A 27136-nucleotide genomic window follows, 5' to 3' on the forward strand; every position below is an offset into this window, starting at 1 on the left:
ACACTGTACATTGATTAAAAATATTGATTAACATCAAAATTGAAAAGGTAAATACGCGGATCGAAAATGGAAGGGCGAATAAACATCTACCTTACGAAAGGCTACAGGCAGATTGAGCGCGCGTGAGTAGACGTCGTTGGCTCTGCGGGAGACTATGAACATCCGGCCGCCCGCCATTTCGTCACTCGAACAAGAGCCGTGACCTTCAAAATAGACACAAACGGTTGTCCCTTGTTTAACAGTTTTTACTAATTTTGTTACCCAGAAATGCTTTTAAATAATATATTTAAAAAAAATTTATTTTGCGTCAGTGGACGTCGTTGGCTTTTAGCGCTAGTTTAGGCATGCCGTCTAGTAACGTCATTGGCTCGGAAAGGGTTAATTGTATAAAATAGAAATGGTGTCATAGAATTGTGAATAAAAGTGATCCATATTGGTTCCATACTTTCCCATCACATTATATATATTCCAAAGATTTTTCATTAGGTTTGTGGTGGTGTCTTGTCACAAAAGACCTTCGTTTTCAATGGATTGTTTTCCAAATGATTACAAGCAAGTCAGTCTATCTCTGTGATAAAAAATGCAAACTTTCTTCTTTTATCAAAATTTGCTCATATAGATACAGGGCTGGAAAAATCTAAAGATCAGACATATACTATATTTCCTTAGGATAGGTAAAAAGAAATTGATGTACATTGTATTAAAAATCCCTCTTCTGTTGTCATCATTCAAATGAACGTTATTAATATCTGGAATAGATAGATTATTACAACAATCTAGCCATACGTCATTAGAAGATTGATTGTTTTCTTCCTCAATAGAACTGTCAGATGATGTACGGGGATGTCCTCTTTATCAGATAAGGAAGGGACATTCTTGCTATCTGAGAATGTAAAATCTGTCAAATTTTCATTTAAAATATCTTTAATATCTGATGATTCCATGGTGAAATGGTTATCACAAGTACAATTTATGAGAATCACAACACTGTTTTATAACACAATAGCAACGATATCAGCAATATCATATCATATCAATGTGCTGAAACTTGTAGCTGAATATGATAAAAATAACTTCAAACAAACCCATGTGATCTTAACATCAAAAATCTTGGCTTTATAGCAGCAGATCACCGGATTAACAAGGTGTACCACCAGTGGCTCACTAAGACTATATTTGTGATTACATAAAGTCTACCCCCAGCAGCCCGCCTGCCCGGCCGTTGGTGGTGGTTTGGAAGTCACCTTTAAGCTGTTGGTCCCCAGGTTAAGTGTTAGAGAGGGCTTCTTAGCCCTAACTTCACCTAACTTCTGTCTAAATAAGACATCTTTATTTTACTTTACTTTTTACCAGGAAAATTTTTATTTATACCTAAAACATTATAACTGTTTTGCAAATAAGATTAGGTTAATAATATTTATAATGCTATTTGACAACTATTTACCTGAAATTATTAATTATTACATTTCGGAAAGTTTGGGTTGAAAATTAATTTATTCTAATACAATGATTTTTGTTATATGTTTTGAATGGTTTAATTGACCTTTAAGAAAAAGAGATAGAGGGTAATACTCCATAGTGTAGTGGAATAAGTCAGCATAAATATCACAACACATCACTGGTAATCAATCTGATTTATTATTGCCTTAATTATTCATTACACTTATTATAACATAGCTTGTAATATTATATTCAACCTTTTATGGCTGGTCTCACTGAAAACTCAGAGAAAATGCACTAAAAACACTTTAGATAATAGTAAAAAAAAAAAACAATTAATGTCCATTCATAAATGGTAATATATTATTACTCTAAATTATTATTAACCCTTTTAACCCCGACGTCCGTACTATACGGACGTCGTAAAAATGGCGTCAACTCCCGACGTCCGTATAGTACGGACGTGCACTTTTTATTACTTTACTGGCCACCTATTTCACCAAATGCTTTGAAATTTCAGAGACTTGTGCACAAAGATATTTTGCATCGAAATATATTAGTTTGTAATGGTTTGACTTTGTATTTTGTCAGTCTGTGACTGAGCAATTGCAATTCGTCTCGACTGACTGCTCACGCTTGTTGCAGACAGCTGTATATCACGTGGTTGTGAATATACCGTTTTTTTTTCACAGTTTTAGGTTAAAGCAGTGTAAAGTACGGCAGTTAATGTTTAGTTTATTATTTTTTTGATTTCAAAATGAGTAAAAGACATCGTTCAAAGTCTCCCGTAAGTGAAAATACACTAATTAGTAACCTAGTTGCAAATGGTGTGGATATGATTAGTGACGACGATTTTAGTGATCATTTTGTAGTAATGTAAATATTGTTTTAAAACTTTTTTTAAATTTATATTATGAACAGTTTTAGTTATTTTTTCAGAAATAACTTTGGTTTTACGTATGTTTATTTTAAGTACTGTAAATTTCAAAGGTCTTGTTACATTGCCTTGCCCAAAAATGGCAAAAAGAAAAATTTACACGGCTAAACAAAAATTGATGTTACTCCACTTGTAAATAAGGTAGGCCTATGATTTTTGTTTCCTTTTATTAAGGATTAAATATATCATAAAGTAAATGGGTATTTTTAAGTCAAATATTTTTTTATCTATATGGTTTCCATGATCAAACTTGAAATTTTTTCATTTTTATTTATTTTTTATATATGTATATGTATGTAAAAATAATTACTTTCAAAATAATAATTTTATTTGTGTATTTCTGTAAGCTACATGTATAAAGAAGTAAAACAAAAAAATAATTACCTAAATATCTTAAAAAAATAACTGAGTTATGAATTTTTTTACAAAACCCTTACATTTTGTCTGAAAATGGCTTGGGATTCCTGGCACCTCACTTGATTTAATGGCCGGGGTTAAAAGGGTTAAATATAAAATATTGTACATTGATACATCATTAAATGGTTAAAATTGAACAATTCTGGAACAAATACAATCTGGTATTAGCTCCAAGTTGACTACTTCCCCATTATAGAAAACTTACTTAAATTCCTGAGATCAACAAACAAAATGGCTCAAATAGACAGGCCCTGTTGATACTGTCTAGATCACTGCTGAATATATTAATAATGAAAATTAATAAAAATTTAAATAAATTAAATAGTCTATGAGAAGAGAACTGACATTCAAAAAAACAACTATCACTATATCCCTTTTTTACAAATTATTATTGTTTCAAAATGGTATAAACATCAATATAGTGAAAGATTCATAATTCAAGTTTATTGTACCATTTACCATTTTCTTTATTTTTATAAATAATACTGAATTCTTACCTGTTTTGAAAGTAAATCCATAGTCACTGGGTGGAATTCCATTTTCTCCATGTTGATACAGTTCAAAATCCAAATCTGTAAGTGGTTCCAGAGAGCCCTCTTTTTCATACACATAGCCAATTTCCAGCCTGCAATAAACGAAAGGATAACTTTTGAAAAAGTATTTTCCAGAATAAATTGTTAATACAGGTTTCTTTTTGAGCCTACAAACTGATATACAAATCAATTTACTAATAGTCCATCAAAACAGTAACTAGTTAAACATAAAGTGTTAGAACGATTTAGACATCAATACATCATTGTTCAACATTAAATTTATACTGGCGATTTTCACACTTTATGTTTAATTAGTGACTTGTTTATGGAATAGTCTCTGGGATAATATTTTTGGTATCATTCAACACATCTGTTCTATGATGAACTTATCAAAAGCATGACAAAATAAGTTTTATACCAAAATTACTTTGGTTTAGGAACCAAATTGGTATATAATTTATACCTTTGATTATTAAAACTCCCATATGATAAACCGCAAAGATAAAGAATGGTGATTATACATTTCTATTAAAAAACTACAAAAGGAATGATATTAAACATGGCAGGAAAAATACTGTATGTAAATAAACAACTATTTTTAAAGTGAAAATAGTGACTCAGGTTTCTCAACTGGTGGAGAAATTTGTAATTATAGATTTTATCCATGTGGTTTACAATGTAAATGAGACATTATAACATTAAGAAGGCAAAATGTATTATTTATGCCATTATACAGTATAAACAGCTGTTATATTGTTGTGTATGAAGTTTTTGAGATCAGATGTGCAAGATTAATTATCCCTTATGCGAACATACGTTGACTTCAGGCGTCTAAGAATAAATAAATAAACATACATTGTGTTTTACTCATAAAACCATTTAATTTGCTGTTTGACATTTTTTTTCTGTCACCTTTCTACTTGCTCTTCATAGATAATATGAAAATAATACAAAAGGTGATACTAACAATGTTTTGAAACTTCAACAAACAGCAATTTTGTTTAGGGCCAAGCTGTTGAGATCGGGTTTGTAGCATTGTATTTGAATAACAAAGACCTTTAATTTAATATGTTACTCAACCTATGGCCCTATTAAAACTTTTCCTCTGATACATTTTAAATTTAAGTGCTAATATCTGAGAAAACAGAATACATATTTAAAATAGTTTATATGCACTAACAGGATGTAAAGTTTTATAGTTCTATTTGTAATGGTTAAAATAATAGTACACCATCCTGGAACTTAATTCACACCTTGTATGACTTATACATGTATAATGTGTTTTCTAAAATTCATCAAGAAAAATAAACATATATCAGAAAAGGAACATGGAAAATCTTACAAATTCAAACAGCACAAAACTATACATCCTCAAAACTTCCAGACCATTCCACAAAAATCTACATTTTTGTTCATTACATTTATAATTTTCTGTTATAGAGACACCCAAATGTTGTTCTCTAAAAATTATGAATTTTTGGATGTATTTCCCATGACTAACCTGGAAAACATGTTGGGAATGCAGATAACCCCTACATTACCTCGAGTCCCGTCAGCCAAAGTAAAAATGTGTAACGCATATCTGTGAAAGGCTTTCCATTCTCGTCTGTAACCTGAAAACAATAACTTCTTGCTAGCCGTTTGAAAACACGAATTACAAGACCATTGAATAAATTTAGGGTCGCCAAAACAGTGAGCAGATAGTTCAGTTTGCCCAAACTTCAAAAGACAAGGCACTTAGGGAGCTCTAATTATGTTAAGTACATTGGAAAAATAAATCAAAATGAGAATATTAATTGTATTATTTTTACTCAGAGGAAGGATCAGATAAGAATGATATCACTATCAGAATAATTCCTGGAGAATACATTGATTAGTAAGCTTTAGTGATAATGATACAATAGCTAACTTTACAAGTTACCAGTTACTAGTATAATGAGAGGAAAGAATTGTTCTTTTGTGTGTTGCATGAGTGGACATTTTCCTTTGTAATGAATTTGAATTTATTTATGTAGATAGCAACTGAGTACATGCAAAGGGCAATGTCAGGTGTAGGCACCTGAGCTTTAAATCTTTGCTGCAGCGTTTGGTTAATCTATGCCTGATAGCCTTATTCTGGATTACCAATAGTTCATTAAGGATTTGTTGTGTAATGCAACAAAACAACATTAAGTGCAATACTACAAAGATTTGATATTATGCAGCTTTTACAGTTCTACCATCCATTTGATAAAACATAGAACAAAAATCTCAGATCCAAGCTTTTTGGGTAACTTATTTACGTGAATCAGCTCAGTAGGTACTTAATGGTTAAGCCAAACATTTTTATTTTCTGGTGTCCTTTTTCAACAACTATTGAACAATTCTTATAACTCTTCATGTTTTTCCCCTAAAAACATAGTAAAGATTTTGGAGCAGTACTGATTGGCTTAAACAGTTGAATCAGTTACCTCTCACTCTCGTGTATTCTCACAATGCATTATCAGCGCTCTGACAAAGTTACGTGAGCTATCTAGCTGAGCCAGTCAGCTGTCTGATGTGTTCTAATTGGCCGGGAGTCGAAGCAAGATCTTATGTGGTGTGGGAGGGTTGAGGAGGGAGAGGGGTGTTGTTGGGAGGGGAAGTGTGAAAATTGAGTGGGAGAAACAGGAATTACTTTGTCATTAGAACTGTTTTTTTCGCACCATTTATGAAATATAACTTCCATATATTTACAATATTTGTTCTATGCATAGTTATTATCATTTTTGTCGTGGCAATGAATTATAATATTGACAATGATAATGAAATTGACCGTGTATTCGACATACAAAGTTCTGAGTTGGGAATTTATAATGATCTTTTAGAAGACAATGCAGATGTCGATGATCATTTATTGATTGAATTATTTATTGATTTATTTACTCAATGACCGAAAAAGGTAAACCCAACGAGATGTCTTGTTTGCAGCACAGGTGAGAGAAATTTACGTGAATCCCCCTATATGTGTGAGTTTTGTGACGCCGCTTTATGTGTTGTTCCATGTTTTTCAGAGTACTATGACTAAAATACTTCTCCGATTGTATTTTAAAATTGTCATATAATAAATCAACTGTGGAATAATCTGTCTTTTTTATATCCTGATAAAAATAGGCCAATACCCCGTCACTGATTTTCTTGGGGTGTAATTTAAATGGACTAGAAAATAATTAACAAAAAAGAAAAAAGCACAGCTGGCTGCACAATCTACAGTCAAAGGGTTAAAAGAGTGTTGTATTATCTGCATAAATAATTAATGAGTAAAGTATCATTGTGGTTAATGGAATTATAAAAGTCATTTGTAAATAGGACAAACAAAAAGAACTCACAACTGAGTCATGGTACACTGCTCTACTAAAGGGCTGAGAGCTAAAAATATACACTATCTTGTATGAGGTTCTTTAGATTCCCATGGCTTATTTACAATTCTAAACATAACTTACTGTTTGATTTCTTTCATATTAGGTGTAAGAAAATAAATGAATAAATGAAATAATTAATGAATTTTCCTTCTTTCTGTGCAAGTTTATAACACACATATAATTTAATATTACAAATATATTTTACATAGTCTGAGTTATATACTTTAAAAATTTCAAGTATGATTATAAAACGTAACTTGATTGTCCTTGGAAATGAGCCTACATTGGCCACAGCCTGTGCGCAAGACTAAACCCTAATTTGCCATGTAAAATTTAGAATTTGTTTATTCCCTTAATTTTCTTGAAATACAATAACTAAGAGTTTCTGTAATATTAGTTCATGCATCAGCCAGACGCATTATTGTAAGCCAATAGATTAGCTGAGACATGTATCTTGTGTTTTAGTTGGTCTGTGATATGCTCGACTAAGTTTATATAATGGCAGCAATGATGTATCTTCCCTTCAGAAATCCATGTTGGGTTATTGTAAACAATTCTTATTTTTGCACGTCTTGTGTTATTTTTAGTGCTTTTTTGTAATAACTTTGAAAAAAGTGTATGTATTTAAAAAATATAGCAAATATTGTATATTGAGACGAAGGTACATTTTTACTTAACAGGAACATAAGTAGACACAACTGTCATTATTGGCGTGAAGAAAATCTTTATTAGATGAGAGAGCTGTAATCAAAAACCCTTTAAAGTGAAAGTGTAGGCTAGGATAACTGGCAATCACAATGTTGGGCCTTTCATAATAAAATGGAAATTTGAATGAAAATGCATATACATATATGTTGAGTAATATCATTATACTGGTTTTACATACTTTATTAGCCAAAGGTATAACACAGTATGGTTTCAACAGAATGTGACACCATCTCATTAGTTGACCACAATATGTGTTAGGGTGAACCTTTTCAGGTTTGGTTTGTGCTTTTATTTTCTAATAGTTAAGATCTTAAATTTTATGTACATATATATATAGGTATAAAAGAAAACAAAACACGTTTCTTCAAATCGAAATGCTTAATATTTCGTTACTTTTCAGTAACATTATCAAAAGCATGTATATAATAAAATATAAACAAACAAAAGAATGAAGGTTATAAAAACATTTCAAACAACAAAAACATATGGTATCAAAACAAGTAAATTAATTAAACATGTAACCTTTCCTAAACACAGAGATAGATAAAATGTTTGAATAATAAATTTAAATTTAAATTAACTGTGTCTCAAATTTAATCCAACTGGTGATTTTGATTGAAGAGCCATTATGTTAGCTTGTTCATATCTTCTTAGTAATAATTTGGTGTAGTCTTTATTGTCATAATTTTGAAACTTCTTGATGCCAATTAGAGAGAAACAATTTTCAAAGGTTTTATTGTGTTGGACAGCATGTGCAGATACGGGTCTAAGTAAATTTTAAAACGGCCATTTAAAATATTAAAACCTAAATAACTTGAAAACCAACCATTTTTTAATGGCCGCCATTTTGAAAATACACATAATATTTTTTAAAAAATATTTTTTTTACAACTTATGTTCATGTTTATAATATTTGTGCCAAGTTTCAACAAAATCGGTAAACCCGTATTAAAAATAAAATTAATTGTATGTAAAAAACAAAATGGCCGATCTAAGGTAAACTAAGCAAGATATGACTATACATTATATAACATTTTTCGTTCAGTTTGACCTACTGAACAATTTGGTGAAGTTTGGTCCTGTAATTTTAGGGCACCCAGTATAATTTCTTTTATTTAAAATTTTATTCTTATTCCTCAAGGGCCATCACCCTAGTGGTTTTAAAAACTGATATTTTCCTAAAAGAATAGATTTTTATGAATGGTATTGATATACAAAATGTTATTGCTTTATCAAATGTTAATATGTTATATGAATTTCCTATCAAAGTGTATGTAATACATACATATTCATATTATCAACTCAAACTAAAATAAACAGACACCAAACCAACTAAAAACCCAAATAAACTTACCAAAAGAATGGTCTCGCATAGCAGACATATTAATATTGAAGTCAACATTATCAATTATAACATTTCCAGTCAATTCCCCAAATTGCTCGTAATGGGTTTGGTGATGACTGAAAAATCCAAAATTGTTATATTAAATATAGCTATTGCAAGAGTATGTAAAATTTCTAAGATTCACTTGAGTTTTTCAGAGAATTAATAGTGACAGCATATGTTTTGTATTTTGTAGCTGTGTTATATTATTGTGTATTGTTTTTAATTGCTGTCTTACTACACAACAACTTACTCAAAAATGTCTGATGCTTCTAACCACTGAACTAAGTACAGAAAAAAGTTACTATTGTAACTTCTTGTACTGACCCACGTTCCTTACAGTAGATGAGGGGGAACTGAACCTTTTTAATATACCCCATTCACATTCGTGGGAAGGGAGGACGAACTTCCAGATCTCTGCAGGCTCTTGCAGCTATAGTCATTGTTTTGTTCCACTTATAAAAATTCATATAGTTGCCTCGGAGAACCATAGTTGTGATACACAACCAAGATACAGCCAAGACGTGAGACTCTAACTTACTAAGTTATTGCTCTGGGCAACCAAAGTAAACAAATAGTGACTTTGCACAAGAAAAAGACAAAATTAATAGTAAAAGTTCTGTACTTCCAAAATAGACTCATAATAGAGCCTCAGACTGGTTATTCTCATATGTGCAAACCACTCAGTGCAGGAATCCCATCACGATATGAGTGTCAATAGACTAGATGCTTAATGTGACCACCATGTGTTCTGTGACAACTGAATTATAAAAGCAGCAGTCTCCACAGCATTGACGTCTTCCTCTTGTATGTATTTTCACACGAATTCAGTTGTGTACAAATTGAATATAATTCTGATCACAGGGATGAAGAGTCCACCAATGCAGCTAAGAAAACATCTTGAATATCTCCGAGTTTGAAATTGTCCATTGAACTGTATAGTGCTCTAGCCCATCACTTCTCCCACAGGTACTTGGTAAATACTGTAGTTCCCCACAATCCTGAGTAAGGGCAATCCGTGTCCAATCAAATGTTAAAGGAGAAAGTTAAGAAATATATACATAAACTCAAACAATTAATTTCAAAAGAAAGTGATAAAATGATAAATATTACAACAAAACTTTTTCAAACATTGCAGAATACTATCATTAGACCGAAAAGACGGGCTCTACTAGTATTATTGCTAGAATGAAGTTAGGCTTTTGCTTTGGTTCAATAATTATCTTTCTGGTGGCTACTGCACATAGTACAATATATTATGTAGTACCAATGATGAGTTGGTATAATATATGTTACTCACACTGAAGTCGTGTTGCCATTCCTGCTGGCCACTATCGCTGCTGTGCAGTCTACAATGATCACAACTTTGAGAAGAAAACGGCTTTGATCAGATTTTGTAACAATACACTTTTATATCCACAATACCAAAATTTGTTTTTTTTTAAAGCAATGAGGCAACTTATGTAGAATTTTGACCAAACTGAACAATGCTGAAAGCAGCAGTCACCATAAACATGACAGGCTCTATTGATTCTCCCACAAAATGTAAATTGAGAAGTTTTATTCGTTTTCTGCAAGCAGCAGAAATCCATCAAAGAATGTGCTGTGTTTACAGAGAAAACATTATGAGTAATGCTGTTGTACGTGAGTAGTGTAGAAAGCCAAAGATGTTGACTGACACCCACAAAAATCATTAAATTTGTCCGGAGAATGTTTGCCCGACTGCAGCTCAGCGTAAACTGGCTACTAGAACTCAACAGTGACAAATGTTGTAGCGCAGAAGATACGCAGTTGACTACCACACCACGGACCTGCCATGTGTATGGCCATCATGGCGTAGGTTGAAAAAAAAAAAACGACCCTCATGTATATGTGTGTATTAAGATGGTGTACTATGTTAGAATGCTGCATATTTTGTCTAATGATAACATTTTCATAGTTCATATCATAAAAATAATTTTGTGTTTTTGAAATGGGTTGCTCTAATTTTAACTAATATCAATAAACAGGCACAGGTACATTGTTAAAATTGCATTTTATTTCACCTTATATATTTCATTTTTTATACAATTTTCATTCAACATTTAACTAGATAAGATATAATGATAATGTGTAACAAGTAAATAAATCAATGTGATGGGGAGTTAGATTCACAACCTCACTTGGTCAGTGTATTTATTAAGTGTTTACGTTTATATTCATAATGTTAACTATGCATGAGCATGCTTATGCCTGAAATGCTTATAATTTCTCTGAAGATGTAGGTATTAAGAACTGAGTATAGAGTATACAATATTCAGAACAAAGAATATACTTACTCTTTTAAACATTTAAAATAGTTTTTTGTCCATGTCTCATTGCTTAACCCTTTCGCTAAACTTCTCATAGGCATGTCAGTGTCATAGTTGAAGAACCCCAAATCTGACTGCCACCTTGCATCTAATTGTACTTGGAACTTCTTTTGTGGATTGTGAGACAATCTGGAAAATTATTAAATACAATTTTCTTGGTGTTTTTATTGTTATTTTCTGTAGGAAGGATAAAACTAATACAAAGGTATTGAAATTGGACAGTCTTTGATAGAGCCATAGTGTTAAAACTAATGTTATTTAACAGTTCCATTATATTTGAAAAATGAAAATTATGTTAAAACTTAAAACACCAACATTACTCTGGAGTCAATTAAGCAGTATTTCCTCATTACTGTAGGAATTCAATAATGTTAACAGACTAATTAGGAAAGTTTTATATCTATTTAAAAATATGTTTTTATTTTTTTCTCAGTTTGTAACTTTCAACAATGCTATTGAGAAAGCATAAAGGGACTTGTTTGTAGTATCCTAGACTGTGAATGTGATATTCTTGTTAAATAACAATGTTGTTTGTATAAATGCTCATTTAGTAATTTAAACATACAACTTATAAAATATATAGAAAGCAGAGTCAATAAATAAACTTAGACTTTAATAAAGACTCACATGATGTATTCTGTGCGACTTTAACAAGTGTGTATAAAATAAAAGTTTTCACTATCAAAATACCATTTATAATGGATATTTTTTACAGTTTTCAGTTTTGTTCAATAGTCTGAGAATAAAGTACTGTAGAAAGTATATGGACCAACATATGAATCAAGTGAATGGATAAGAAAGCACAATAGAGAGACCAGGGATCTTTACTAAAGTAGTGACAATAACGAGAGAAATAAAGTGCAAAACAATCAGGTGGACTGGACTCATACTCACAAAAAGAGAGGAATGTCAACTAAAACAGGAAAAAACCCTAAATAAAGGCGACCCTAACGAAAGCCAAGGCAGATACAGTGAAACCAAGTAAAATCTGATAAGGATGTAATTGGAACTATACAGGAAGATGCAGAAGATCGGTCAAGATAGTGGAGACATGTTGGTGCAGCTAAATATCAACTCAGATATATGGTCCTGAAAGTAAGAGTAAATAAGTATAGTTGGTATTTTTAAGCAGTTACCAAAAATAGTATAGTTTAGACATTTTTTGTACAAATTTGTTATTGGACTTTTTCATGCACTTAAATTTGCTCAAAAACAAAATCTTCAGTATTGTTATAACCGTATTGTGTATGTTGTTCCTGCAGTTTGATAAAACACAAAACACTATATAATGAATACCTCATCATGCCTTTGTACTGGAGCCACCAACAAGTCATCGGTTGAAGAGGTGTCAGCTTGAGGCCTTCAGACGAGAAGCTTGAGTCTTCTGCTTCATCAACGTTCAGTACTGTATCTGGCAGCTTCGGAGAGAGAAGCAGTCCTACTCCAGGAACCTGTTCATCCAGGACAAAAATACATTAATGTCTTGATTTTTTTAACTCTACACTGTTGTATAAATGTCTCACACACATATTTAAAAAAGCAAAGATCAATTATTTTATTTCCATAAAACATATAAAATGGATTACACAAACCAATACTTTAAAACTTTGCATAAACACATTACTAAACTCTTAATTGTTGTAATAATTGAATAAAACTGAATATATGTTGAGCATATTTGAACTGGCCATTAAAACTCTTACAACTTTCAGATTTCTTTATTTCAATTGGTAAATAATTAAGGAAGTTTTGGATTGGATATGATAGCAACTTACATTGATTAACCAAGTGACATAAAGTGTGTAGGGTTGACCAAGATTAAAGAAATTTCCATATGTAACGAAAATGAAAAAGTATCTAACAAACTTGATTTAATACTAATTAAAACATAACTTATATAAATACTTCTACAAAATATTTTGAACTTATAGTGAGTTATTTATTTATTTATTATTTAGTATTACATTCTAATAACTGCAGACATATTTTAGTGTTATAGTTTCAAACAATGAAGCTGCTGGTTATAAGAATAACACTTAACAACCAAGCCTCTCTCATTAAATAAAACTGTCTGCAATAATACTAGAAAATAGTTTATTAGCCCTAAAGGCGTTCATAGATCTTACAATATTCATCTAAGTACATTATCGTTTTTAGATAGTTTAAGCTAAAATAAACATCCAAACCACACCTTAAGTAGTAAAAATCCATCCACATTGAGTTGCCGACGAGCCAGTCCAACCACAATGTACCAGCCAATCCTGTTAGCTCCATTCATGTAGACTGCATCAAAAGCCTGTGTAAAACCAAATATTGTCTCAATACTGATTATGGGTTGTTCAAGTATTATTCATACTATTTGCAAAGTATCCAAAAGTTTTCTTTGGAAAACATGTCACTATTGTCATTTCTCGAGGATCCATGCATATGTCACATGCAAGTACTCTACAAACTTCCATGCTGTGATCTGTCACTGGTTATTTCAAAAAGAAATAATATATATTTTTATAGACTTACAATATTATGTAAATGTATAACCTATAATTTTTATTTAATTTGACTTTCAGCACATGAAAAGAAAAATGAAGGGATTTTGTCAAAAAAAAAATATATATAATGACCAAATACTTTTAGCCTACCTAGTAATCATATGCCCTTGCTAAATACCTACCCCTCTAGATATTAATATACCATATGTCTCTCTGATGGACATACATGCTGTTGCCCATAAAAATGTCAAAACATAATTTTAGATGACTTCAACTAGACTGTCAGACCAGTAAGAAATCAGAAAAGGACACTTATTAGAAAGGCTAATCTGTAGCTCATGGTTACATCTATAGGGTTTTCCATACCATCTGTCTCTAAAGTCTAGTGGTCAAACTGCAGAGGTTTAGTTTAAATTAATTCCACACTAAATCGACCCCAAACAATTTGTTTAAAACAATTTCAACTCTGTAAAAATACAGTGTCCCAAAAACAGAGAGTTCCATGTTCGAATATCAAATAATTTTGTATACAAACACATGTTGTACATAATTTTATTAAAGGTTTTTGTATCCTAAATATTTAACTACCTCTACTTGTTTCCAAATGGCGACCTAAGATGTATAGAAAATAGAGCGTTTTATATAGCCACTCAAGTGATACAAACTCACATCCACATACTAATTTTTTTCATACTTCATGATATGAGCTTTAAAATCATACCATGCATGGCCGTATTTTTAAATGCTTTTCAATCACCGTAAAATTTACTTTTAATAGATATAAAATTCTCATAACCCAGAAATTTTAAATTTTAAAGGTGGGCTTCCACCACATCAAATTAAAAGATGTGCATTTCACGTTCTTTTTCATTTTTCACGTTTAAAGTTCTTTTCTATCGCCATTATAAAATTGCAAAAAATAAGCTTTGCCAAATGGAAGGTTACATTTTCTCTTTACAACTATTTAGGCAACTAAAAGCCAAAAAATTAAATCTTAAAAAGTTGTATTCACTACGTTACTTATAACCATTTCAACCATGCACTCCAGCCAGGATTCTGAACATACATAAAATCACAAACAATACTAAAAAGAAATGCAATGCCCAGTTAGAGAAGAGACAGCTGCAGTTGTTTGAGCTGCCTTTCAAGTAAATTCTCTATTATTCGATCAGAAGAATATCGATAAATTCAGCAAACAGTACAACAATACAGAGGATATAGAAACAAAAAGAACATAAAATGCAATATTGTAGAATTTCACTGCACCAAGAGCTTGAGGAGGGTGATTTTTCATTGTTGAATTGTATTTTGCACTTGGGCTTTAACAAATTTATTTTAATTACGTTCTCTAGTACGATTTTAAGCAACCTTTCGAAGTAGTGGAGATATAAATAAGATATTGGGCTGTAGACAATACCCACTGGATGAGAAAGGTTAACCACCAAAGATATTGGACTGTGAACACAGTGTGGAGTGATGGAAACTAAACTATCGGCCCTCACGTTTTTTTAAGAAACACTAGAGACATGAATGACGAATTTGTATGAATTATTCTCCTCAGGCTGCTGAGAGATGTTCCTTAAGAGACGGAGTACTGAATGTGGATTCTCCACATGTGGACCTCCTCACTACTCTAGAGATGTTCAGAAAGCCCTGAACCATCAGTTTTCAAACAGATGGCTAGGAAGAGGTGGTCCGGTCTCTTGGCCTCCTAGGTCATGTGATCTCAATTGTATAGGCTATTACCTCTGGGGACAGCAGAAAGGCATTGTATACAAAAATCAATCAACAACTTGAGAGGAAATACAAATGTGAATTGTTAAATCAATTTCTGGGCTCAATAGAGAAAAAGTGGTATGGTTTGTTAGTAGATTCAATACCAGAATTCAGCTAAGCTTGGAAAACGGTGGCATGCACTTCATGTATTTGTAAGGTATTAAAACATCTATTAGATTTTTTATTCTTTTTACTGTACATTTGCTTTTACAATAAATGTTAAAAGTATCAATAAAATTGAATTTGTAACCCACTTTTCTAATGATAAGAGATAAAAATGTAAATGTCAAGTGCATTACCGAAGAGATATTTATTAATATAGTCATACAGCTTTGTTAATATTTTATTTCATTTTTTTGTCCTCTTAGTTGCCTAACTACTTGTAAAGAGACAATGTAACCTTACAATTGGTATCCATAAATACAGGTTTAGTTGCTACAGTTTTATAATGATTTGAGATAGAAAAGAACTTCAAATATGAAAATTTTTCGTTTTGTATGACTAATTATGGAAAAAATTTGTCGTGATGGAAGCCCACTTTACCATTCAAAATTTTTGGGTTTTATATTTTTATATTTTCAAAATGTAAATTTTTCAGTGGTGGAATACTTGTTTAAATACGGCTACACATGATATTAAAGTTCATGTCATGAATTATAGAATAAAATATGTATTTTGGTTTAGGTTTGAATAACAAGTGTGGCAATAAAAAAATTCAAACAAATATTTTCTATTCATCTTAGAAAATATGATTTAAAAAAATAGAGATAATCAAATGTTTTCTATGCAAAAATCTTTAAGATGCAAAGATTTTTGAAATTATGTACAACATGACGTATTTTTGTATTTGAAACTTTGAGATTTGAACATGGGACAGTATGTTTTTGGGATACCCTGTATTTTTAAAGAGTAGAAAAAATGTAAAAAAATTCTTCAGGGTGGATTAAACTAAACCTCTGCAGTTATCCGTTTGACCGCTAGACGTTTTGTGATCTGAAACACCATGTGACCTTTATGTATGTTATGTCTCTTAACTAATGTTTTAAGTTTTTTGTATGGCACCCCAAAAAATTCAATTAATAATATGCTCACCTTTGGATCTTCTGAAAGAGACTGCTTCTTATCCATTTCCTCTGGGAAATCATGAGAGAGCACTCCATAGCCAGGCTCTAAGTCTCGTTTAGCTGTGTAGTGTGCTATAAACTAGACATAATACACATTATTAATATAATTATTTATAATAATAATTACTACTAGACCTATTAATGGACATTTTAATAATGGAGGTTTAATTAATGATTGCATACCTTATAACACTCATTCTTTAATAAACTGTGAATTTTTTAAATTTTGTTAATCAAATAAATATAAAAAATTGATTGCCATTACCATCGCCCTTCCTTAGACATTTATTTACAAATACTGCTCATTTAGGTGTTAAAACTCAAACTTGATTTTCTAAACATTAAAGTACTCAGAAGCTAATTATGATACTAAAATTTCCTTTCAACAACAGGAAAAAGAAAAAGGGTAGCACACAACCATTCTCTTGAAAATTCAAATAATTAAGATAGGTTGATAATGTTCAAGATTTAGAGGGTAAGTTAGTATTTTTTAAATTTCTGCTGTTAAGTTCTTGCAATATTTTTACATTGGTTCTCCTACATTTTTTATTGAGCTAGAATCTGATGTCTACCTGTGTATGAAAAAACGAAACATCAAAACAGCTTCACTAGCTTTGTCAACGCCACATCATTTGTTCAACCAAGCTTTAACAAGGAAGTTGTCTGCTATAGGCCATCTCTTTAGACACAGATAGACAGCAGATTTTAACTGTCAGTGTGTTACAATGTACTCAGTTGAAGATTAAGAGCTTCACTTTCCCTACGATTACCTTACTAGCTAGTGTGGGAGACTAAACATACACGATTATCATTATAGCCTTCTGCAGTTCATGGCTGTTTCTGCCATAAAATATTCTCTTTTAAAGTCACAAGACACATATTGCTAGTTGCAAATTTTTTGACCAATAATACTCTGTTATATAAAAAAAATGAATTCATATTTTTAAGACTAATCTAGGAATTTTTTTGCATGGCTCCTACCCCTTCATCCTGCTGCTCCACCCACTGGAAAAGAGGATGAAAAGCCACCCAGTAAGAAACATAGGACTAGGAACAGAAACAGTCGAAGACATTAAGATGTACTACCTCTGGTTGATGAGTGGAATTTTTAGTTTGAACTTGTAATTGTCAATGGATAAGAAGTGCAAACAAAAAACATTAACCCTGAAACTCAGTTAAGGTATGTGAATGAAAAAAATCACACAATTCAACTTTAACTGCCTCACAGAACTTACTTTCATTATCAAGTCTACTAGTTAGCAACTGATACCAAACAAAACATACAATAACAGACACCAGTAGATTCCCAGATTCCCCAACAAATTAGACTGTATCGTATAGGATATGCTGGAACCCTGAAGCCAACATCAACGTTGAGCTTCCATGGAGTACTTTGTGGAAAAAACACTCAAATCCACCAGAAGATGACGATTCTCAATGTCAAGAGCCAAGTTCTTGCCTTACAACATATTTCTCAACGTTGGCATAGACCCCTGGAAATTTGAAGACCATTTGATAACACCTCTGAACAATAAGACTCTCACCTTTTTAAAACACTTGTCCATTTATCTGTGTATTTTTATGAAAGAATCAAACAATCATAAGTAGATTATTAGATGAATGTAAACCAAAATGTAAAAATTTTTATAAACAATTTCACAAAAATTAATATGGTAGCAAGATTGTCAAAAGAGATAAAAATAAATCTCAGAAACACTAAGAGTTAAATATTTAATTTTGTTTACGTGAGAGTGATCCCACTATAATCATATTAATAGAAATAAATCATTAATTTTTAAGTCCTGAATTAAGATAAAAGATTAAGTTCATCAAATAAGATTGCTGATAAGGAGCTTGTATAAAAGCTTACTATATGCCACTCAGTCAAAACAAATAAAATGTAACAAACATTTATCTTTGTTGGGTTATTTGTTACTTTCTATTCATTTTCTTATGACATCAACACTTAAAAAAAAACTGCTATTTTAAAACCAGTGTGTGTTTGAAATTTTAGCACTTAGGTTATATTACGATACATGTCCATGCAACATTATACTGTATCTTTTCATAACAAACCTTTTTTAGTTATGAAATCTTAAATAGAATATGTATAAAAACATTCAACAAAGGGATAAGCAGTATAGATATGAATGGATTCCATGAAACCATTTTCACAGATTTGGTCAACATTTTTCAGGCATTTTATATTGGACGCACAGTTATTCTGATAGTTTCAATTTTTGAAACCCCTAATCAAAAGCACATAAATTACACAAAACAAAATTAACTCAAGCACTACGTCTATATAAGGAACTGTGTCTTGTTTTTCAAAATCCCCAAGACATTATGTTGAATATTTTCTGAAACTCACAAAGCGGGGGAGGACTCTATAAGCAGCCTGTAAAAGTGGCTCTATTCATTATCAGTTTGTAACAAGTCTTATATACATAAGGTCACAATTTTATAACTGTGTTTCATAAGTATGATATTAATCCTATTAATTAATACAAAATAAAGAAAAAATATTTTAAACCAACTATTATAGTTTTTAGTATAATAAACAAAATTCATTCAATAAAAACCATATATTACAACTTATAATGAAATAGATTGAATGGTAGTCTTATTTACTTACTTTAAGAAAAATATTTTTACATTACCTTTCTAATTGTCAAAAACACAACAACCAATGTACACTTGAAAGAATACCACTTCCCAGGCAGATTATAAATATCTAATATCTTCATCTGAGAACTGTTGAACAGCTGGAACCTACACAAAACTAAAACACAAACCACTATTATTAGAAGCCAACTCAAATACATGTTACCGACAGACAAACAAACACCAGACATGGCCTATGACAGAGGTGTGGTTAAACCTGATTAGATAATAGTGCTTTCTCTTCTTCTTGATAATTATACCACTGCTCAAACACTTTGTTATCTTATTGATAAGTGGGTTAGTACTATATTGTTTAATCCTCTTAATATAAGTAAAACAAGTGGCTTCTTAATAACAAACCTCTCAAACTCTTATTTTAATCATTCTTTGAGGAATATTTACTTTAGTTTAGAATAGTTTTTTTATGAGTAATGAGTCATATATCACTTAATTTTAGTCTAAAGTGGAGGTCTAATTTGTTATCCACATTTAATGTACATTACTCTTGAAATTTATTAAAAGGTTAACATTTTATTCGATACAATACAAACTTTTAAGGTAAAATTGTGAAATGAATGGTGTCCAAACTACAAAATTTGCCTAACAATCATTAAGTTTTTTTTTTTTCTCTCAGGACAAGAAGCTTGGAAAATTGCACTTAGTCCTATAAGGACCTTTACACTGCTTCCGGAGTGACATGATATTTTGGATGGGTAAGGTTGGGGGTAGGGGCCGCCACCTGTTGGGGTTCAAGTCATGTCCCCTCGGAAGAGGAGAAGCCAGCTCTGAACCAGCCTCTCCAGTCAAAGTAGGCAGGGGATGACACACCCTTATGTCTAGGCTGGCCAGAACCTTTGACTCTTAGGGAATGAACCCTACCAACTCCAAGTCATCTCAACTAGACCTATCGAATTACCCTTGCATCCCAGAATCTCGATTTTTGTGGTTAGTGATGTGCCGCTCCTGGACATCCATAAGGTTGCCCAGATTTAAGTGACACATCAGTTTTTTTCTGTTCCCAATGTGGATTCAATTGGAAGGTTTAAACCAGCCAGAAGTGAATGCTCTGGGGCATTAAGTAGTTACTATATACGTTGCCAAAATACAGAATTGAATGATTTACAAAATATTATATGGAAAAGTAAGGAACACCAATGCAATGGTGCATCTGATGAGACAAGGAGAATACCTCTTCACCTAAATTACATTATATTTTGTAGTCTGAGTGTCTCTGATGTTGAAACGATGCAAAGAGTTCATTTTGTGCTTCTTCCCTGAATCTATTTCTTCACCAAGCTATGATGAGCACCTAAGAAGGTCAGTTGAATTAATCCAGCCATGGCCACTTCTGAAAACATTTGTGCAAGATAAGTCTTTGCCATGGAGATGCTATAGTTTGCCCATGCAGCCAAATAGAATATTTGAGGGTCACTCTTGAAAGTTTTGATATGTATGAAGAGTTTTTGTGATATACTTACCAAACGTTTGGTTTGTTAAAAATGTCAATGCATCTTTGAAATCAGATTTTCTACTCATTAAAAATTAGCCATTCAGTTTTTGGGATGGAATCAAAATATTTAATAATCTTGTCATCAATTACGGTATCAGAAGTAAAGCAACAACTTCACAACTGTCATTTTTAAGTGAATTACGGCTTCTTCAAAATGTTCACACAAAAACAAATACAAACACACAATTTAATTTTGGCATACTGATCTAAATACAACATTTTGAAATCCACAAATACGCAGAGTTCTTTGTTAGAAACAATCTGCAGTTTTCAGGGGCAATAACAGAAAGAAGCGATAAACAGACTGGTACTTTAAGTAACAGTGCTGCCAACCACTGGAGGGGGATTTCCCATTTATTGAACTCCTGATTGAAATTAAGAATTTAATAATTACAGGAACTCTTTGAGTCAACTTTGTAAAATTTGAATTGGATTATACACTTAAAATCTTTTTCTGTTGATTTAGTTGTTTCAGTTTTTTATATTTTTAATGACATAATCCAAAGTAGAGAAAACATTCTTTAAAATATATAAACCTATAAATGAGCAGGAAGGAATCAAATAACAAATAACAAGTTGCATATAAAGAGTTTATTTGTACATAACAGAAATGATTGGCCTAAAATACAGCAGTAAATATCACAGATATATTCTATTTAGATGTTTATACTATGAAATAAGGACTATCCAGAAAGTAGGAAACCTATTAAAACTACTGAATTAAAACACATTAAATATAAACAAAACTACGCCCACAGCAACAATAATACAATATCCTAATTTTGTACAATCACAATTTTAATTAAAGCAAGTATAAAGAGGGATATATATTTTAAAGTATGTAATTATGGTGGTGCCACAAATAGTGATTTGGACGAATACTGAATATTCGGCTATGCACTTGGCCGAAGTGCCAAATATCTGGTAGCCAAATGTTTGGCAAAAGATGTGGATTTTATGCGTGACAAGTTTCGACTTGCACTTGCGGGAGCATGCATATTTGTTTGGTTGAGCTTTTTCGTCGTTGACATTCTTTGGATCTCTTCAGACAAGCATAACTCCAGACTACAGGAGTCAAGTCTGAGACAGCGTCACATACCAGACACTGCCATTAAAGGAAGGTGAACTGGAGCTAAACTCAAAATTCAATTCAATCAACCCTTCCTACCATAGCTAAGTTAAGTGTAGAAAACTCTGTAGCTCCACCGTGCTTAGAGATTGTGTCTATCATTTAGTACAGCACTCAATTGTATACATGATGAGACAATGAGTCAACCATTTCACCTATATATAGATGTTTTTAATGTCGAAAAGATGTAAACGTTCCGTTTAAAGTTTTCGTCGTCAACTTTCTTTGGATCTCTTCAAACAAACATGACTCTAGATTCCAGGACTCAAGTCTAAGACAGCTTCACATACCAGACACTGCCATAAAAGGAAGGTTAACTGGAGTTAAACTCAAAATTCAATTGAATCAACCCATCCTACCATAGCTAAGTTATGTGTAGAAAACTCGGTTGCTCCACCGCGTTTAGAGATTGTGTCCATCACTACGATGTGGACTCAATTATTTATCTGATGAGACTACCACCTCACCTATATATAGATGTCTCTAATGTTGAAATGATGTAAATGCTTCGTTAAAGTTTTTCGTTATTGACTTTCATTGGAGCTCTTCAAACGAACATGACTCAAGATTCCAGGAGTCAAGTCTGAGACAGCATCACATACCAGACACTGCCATAAAAGGAAGGTGAGCTTAACTTAAAACTCAATTGAATTGACCCTTCTTACTATAGCTACGTTATGTGTATAAAATACGGTTACTCCACCGTGCTAAGAGGTAGTGTCTACCACATCGTATCGCGTCTATTCCAGGAGTCAAATCTGAGACAGCATCACATACCAGATGCTGCCATAAAAGGAAGGTGAACTAGAGCTAAACTCTCAATTAAATCAACCTTTCCTACCATAGTTACGTTATGTGTAGAAAACTAGGTTACTCCACCGAGTTTAGAGATCGTGTCTATCACATCGTAGTGCACTCAATTGTATACCTGGTGAGACAATGAGACTACACCTATATATATATATATATATATATATATATATATATATATATATATATATATATATATATATATCAGTGTCTCTGATGTCTAGCTGTCAAAACAATGTAATGTTTTGTTGAGCTTTTTCGTCATTGACTTTCTTTGGCTCTCTTGAGACAAACATAACTCTAAAGGAAATAAGACAAAGAAAATTGTTTAGGGCTATTAATGATTTCCCAAATCAATAAAATATTATTATTTAACCACCTTAGGCAACAAACTGTTTTAATTTGTTGAAGGAATTGACTTTAAAAGGCTTATGGGAGAGGCAGTGCTTCAATATAAAATACCTGGTCGCACTTCTTCTTCTTCTTCTATGGGGTGGCCTACTGCCATGCACTTAACCTCAAGGGCCTTTTGCACCCCGGAAGCACACCATGAGGCCTACCAGTCTATGATTTCAGCAGTTCCACAAACCGTTGAAAACAACCTATCAGCCGCCTGGGGAAATTCACCACCCTTGTTCAAACTACCAAAGATGGCATACCGCTCCCTTGCTATTGTAGGACAATCAAAGAGCTAGTGTTCGGCAGTTTGATCCTGCTCATCACACATTCTACAAAGCGGATCCTCCTGAAGGATGCAGATTTTGTGAAGATGCTTCCTCAAGTGACCATGTTCCGTGATCAGACGTATAATCCAAGAAGACATTGATCTACTTAGTGAGAGAAGGTCAGACGCCACTCTGCCCAGATGCAACCTCCACCTTCTCTCATGTTCAGCGCGAACCCATTTCGTTCCACTTACATTATTGAAACGGTTATTCCTTAAATATTCTTTTTAAGTTTCACACAAACCAATCTGATATATTTCCTAAAAGTCGAAGGATGAGAATTTTTCCCATAATTAGTATATATAACACTGTGTTCAAAACTGTAACACACACTTCTTTTTCAATTTTTATGTTTCGTCTGTATTTTTATTTGATGAGTACCAAAGCTGAGAAGCCCACCTCACAAAAGTATGAAGTAGCAAAGAGTATCAATAAAAGCAATGCTTTCCTGGCAATTTGCGGGTTCACTTTATTCAACCTAACACCAAAACTCTAGCAAATAATTTGTTGTGAATCCAATTTTTACCGAAGATCTGTCTGGACAACAACCATTTCAATGTTTGACTATCTCCTTCCAACTCATCCTACTAGAGATCTGGAGGTGCATGAGATGCCGGTTCAGGGCGTGCCACTGTTTACAGAAGAAGAATTAAAGCAAGCTGCAAGAACACTTTGAAACAAGAAGGCTCCAAAGCCAGATGGTATACCCGGTGAAGTGCTGAAGGTGGCTGTGGAAGTGTGCCTGGAAGTACTCCTAAGGATATACAGCCGCTGCTTGGAGGGGTGTGTTTTCCCAAAAATCTGGAAAAGAAAGCGCCTAGTTTTTTCAGCAAAGGCAAGGGGGATCCAGGCTCCCCATCAGCATACAGGCCTCTCTGTATGCTAGGTGTCGCAGGGAAGCTGTTGCAGGCCACGTCTGACAAGGGCAATTCAGGAGGCTTGCGACCTCTCCACACAGCATTATGGCTTCAAGTGGGGGAATTCAAACATTGGTGCCATGAAAGAAGTGATAAGGACATTTCAGGTGGCACAGCAGAGGAACCACTACTCCAGGGAGATAGTACTATTGGACAGTCTGGACACCAAGAAAGCTCTTAATTCGGCAAGATGGATAGACATGCTCAAGGCCTTGGAGAAACATTTCAGGACAACAGAGTATCTGCTCAGGATAGTGCAAAACTACCTGACAGATAGGCAGCTGGTCTTTATGACACCAGATGGCAAACGCAGGAGGGAGGTCACAAGTGGGGCTGCTCAGGGTTCCATGTTGGGGCCCCGACTTGTGAAACATTTCCTACGATGGAATTTTGCATTTGCAGATGCCTCTGGAGGCTTTCCTGGTGGGATATGCAGATGAAATCGCTGGTAATGCAACGTGTGAGCTCATGGCTATCAGAACATGGGCTAACACTAGCGATTTAAAAGAGTGAGTTGGTTTTGCTCACAAAGAAAAGAATTCCTACAGCCATTCCACTCCAAGTTGGAGGATTTGAAATAGGTATAAAGCCTGCAGTGAAGTACATTCGTGTGTACCTGGATACTAAACTCTCATTTTGGGAGCATATCCAGTACTTATTAGAAAAAGCTACAAAGGTAACAGCAGCATTGAGCAGACTTACGGCGAATATCGTGGGCCTAACAGCAGGGCGAAGGCGACTCTTGATGTCGATTACCGACTCCATCCTACTCTATGGATTTAAGGTTTGGACCAATAATCTAAGGAAAGGAAAGTATCGAAAGAGAATGGGTTCTGTTCAGAGAAAAGCCGCTTTGAGGGTTGCTAGTTCCTACCAGACAGTCTCTGTCTGAGCTAGCCGTTCAGGTCTAATACAAGTATAAATGATTTAAAGAACATAAGTATGTTTTTGACAGCAAGGAAGAACTCTGAGTTGAGGAAGCAGAGCGAGTTGTGAGCATGCAGAAATGGCAATTTAGCTGGTATGCTGAATCCCAAGGAAGTTGGACAAAAACGTTAAATTACTAACATCACAGAGTGAATGGAGAGACAGCACAGAAAGGTGGGCTTCTTCTTCACTCAGTTCTTGTCGGGCCATAGTTATTTTGGATTCGCCTAAGGATGATACGGAACATACCTTCTTCAGATGCAGACGATGGACAGAAGAAAGGAGGGAGCTGATGACACAATTACAGGACGAAGATCTTCACCAGCAGACTATCATTGGAGTCTTGCTCTGAGGCAGGAATGCTGGAATATGGTGGCCTAATATGTGGAGAAAATCTTAAGGGCGAAAAAGGTGACTCTAGATCGTGAAAACTAATCTAGGAAAATAAGAAACCAGATGAGAGCTGGAATAAGGCTCAAACAAAAGGCCTAGCCCGAAATATTGGGAACACCATTTCCAGGCTGTTCGAAGAAGAGGAGGGGGTGTTTTATTAGTGGGTATGCCTTCAGGAAAAATCTGTCTGAGAGCCCCATACTTGTTCGCTTGGTTACGGTAAGGCCAAGGGTTCGTGCAGTAATACATTTTTCACACCCCCGTTACAAAAAAAAATGTTCAACTTTTAAAACAATTCAGTAAGTAAAGCTATCTTTGACAGAATGTTCCCACCAATAAATGTATAGGCAATGATTATGTTTTATCCTTCTGGTATCCATATATTTTGTGTCTCAGCTCAAAGATCCTAGAAAGGGGTTACCAAGAGACAACCAACAAGACCTACTATAGAATAAAACAAGAGTGGTCAGATCTTATGTCCATGTACATATGAATGTACATTTGTTCAAAAAATCTTACTTTTTAGGAGCGTTTTTAATGTAGGTGATTGCACCCATAACAATGTTAAGTATATCGTGCAGTCCCTTAATGAGATGTTCAGCGGCTAATACTTCTGTATGGATCATGCAATGTGTCCAAGTCGCAATGGTCGCATTTGCTCGAATGGAGCTTGAAGCCCCCTTTTTTGACCAGTCCTTGAACTGCCACTATCAGTAGACTACTTATTACAACACATTTTTGCCAGCCAATGTCATACTTATTGGCTTGTCTGGGTGGAGTGATGTGTAGCGTCAAGGCAACACGTTCTAAGAAATAGTGGTAGTGGTTTTTCCTGTTCAACTCACCGGACCACCAAATCAAATCAAAAATAATTTATTTCATAGATTATAACACATGTAAAATTGATATCAGTTATTTTAGATATATGTAACTAATACAATAGCTTCTGCTATTAGGTATTTATTGAAATGTACCTCCCTCTACATAAGCGTAGCTTGTGCGCGGGAAGAGTTGTTATTAATTAATTGGACTATAATTGTTACAAGCATTTATAAGGCTGCTGTAAGATTGTAAAAAAATAGGAATGAATGAATGTAAGAGGAATGAATGAAGAACATAATATTGAGGACAACGATAACTTGTAATATCTATGTAGCTATAAGCTAAGGTGTCAAGGAAGTCCAGAAATCAGTTGATCTCATATATGAGATTATTATTAATTAGATAATGAATTGTTATTATACATATTAGCTTAAAAAAATGTGATTTTTACGGATAGTAGAATTAAGTTGCTAATTGTGATATTAAAAAGAATATTTTGAAATATTTAATGTAGTAATATCTGTGTTTTAACTTTATTGATTATTCTAGTAAGTTTAATAACAGATATTGCTTAAATTCCAAGAGTATATAAGTATGGACAAATAGATAAAAACCTTTCTTTCCCTAACCCTACACATTCTCAGACCCTGCACTCAGGTTCTCTTAAAACGCCTACTAACAAATACACACACATAGATGC

General features: G+C 33.2%; 1 protein-coding gene across 6 annotated transcripts in view; it reads right to left on the minus strand.

The window, feature by feature from the left end:
* LOC124369363 overlaps window positions 1-27136 on the minus strand; it is a 54931-nt gene that overhangs the window by 18623 nt on the left and 9172 nt on the right. For 2 of the 6 annotated variants that reach the window (XM_046827351.1, XM_046827350.1), the window contains exons 1-8: window positions 19200-19865; window positions 16508-16618; window positions 13342-13446; window positions 12447-12601; window positions 11118-11279; window positions 8770-8876; window positions 4829-4940; window positions 3292-3419 (exon numbers count right to left, since the gene is read on the minus strand). In XM_046827351.1, coding sequence (XP_046683307.1) covers window positions 3292-3419; window positions 4829-4940; window positions 8770-8876; window positions 11118-11279; window positions 12447-12601; window positions 13342-13446; window positions 16508-16618; window positions 19200-19394 — 1075 coding nt within the window. In that variant the 5' untranslated portion in view covers window positions 19395-19865. Of the gene's footprint in view, window positions 1-18; window positions 204-3291; window positions 3420-4828; window positions 4941-8769; window positions 8877-11117; window positions 11280-12446; window positions 12602-13341; window positions 13447-16507; window positions 16619-19199; window positions 19874-27136 lie in introns of those variants that run through there. The other 4 variants (XM_046827352.1, XM_046827349.1, XM_046827354.1 and 1 more) reach the window with 4 other exon arrangements.

This window comes from Homalodisca vitripennis, chromosome X (assembly GCF_021130785.1).
Source record: "Homalodisca vitripennis isolate AUS2020 chromosome X, UT_GWSS_2.1, whole genome shotgun sequence".
Classification (NCBI taxonomy): domain Eukaryota; kingdom Metazoa; phylum Arthropoda; class Insecta; order Hemiptera; family Cicadellidae; genus Homalodisca; species Homalodisca vitripennis.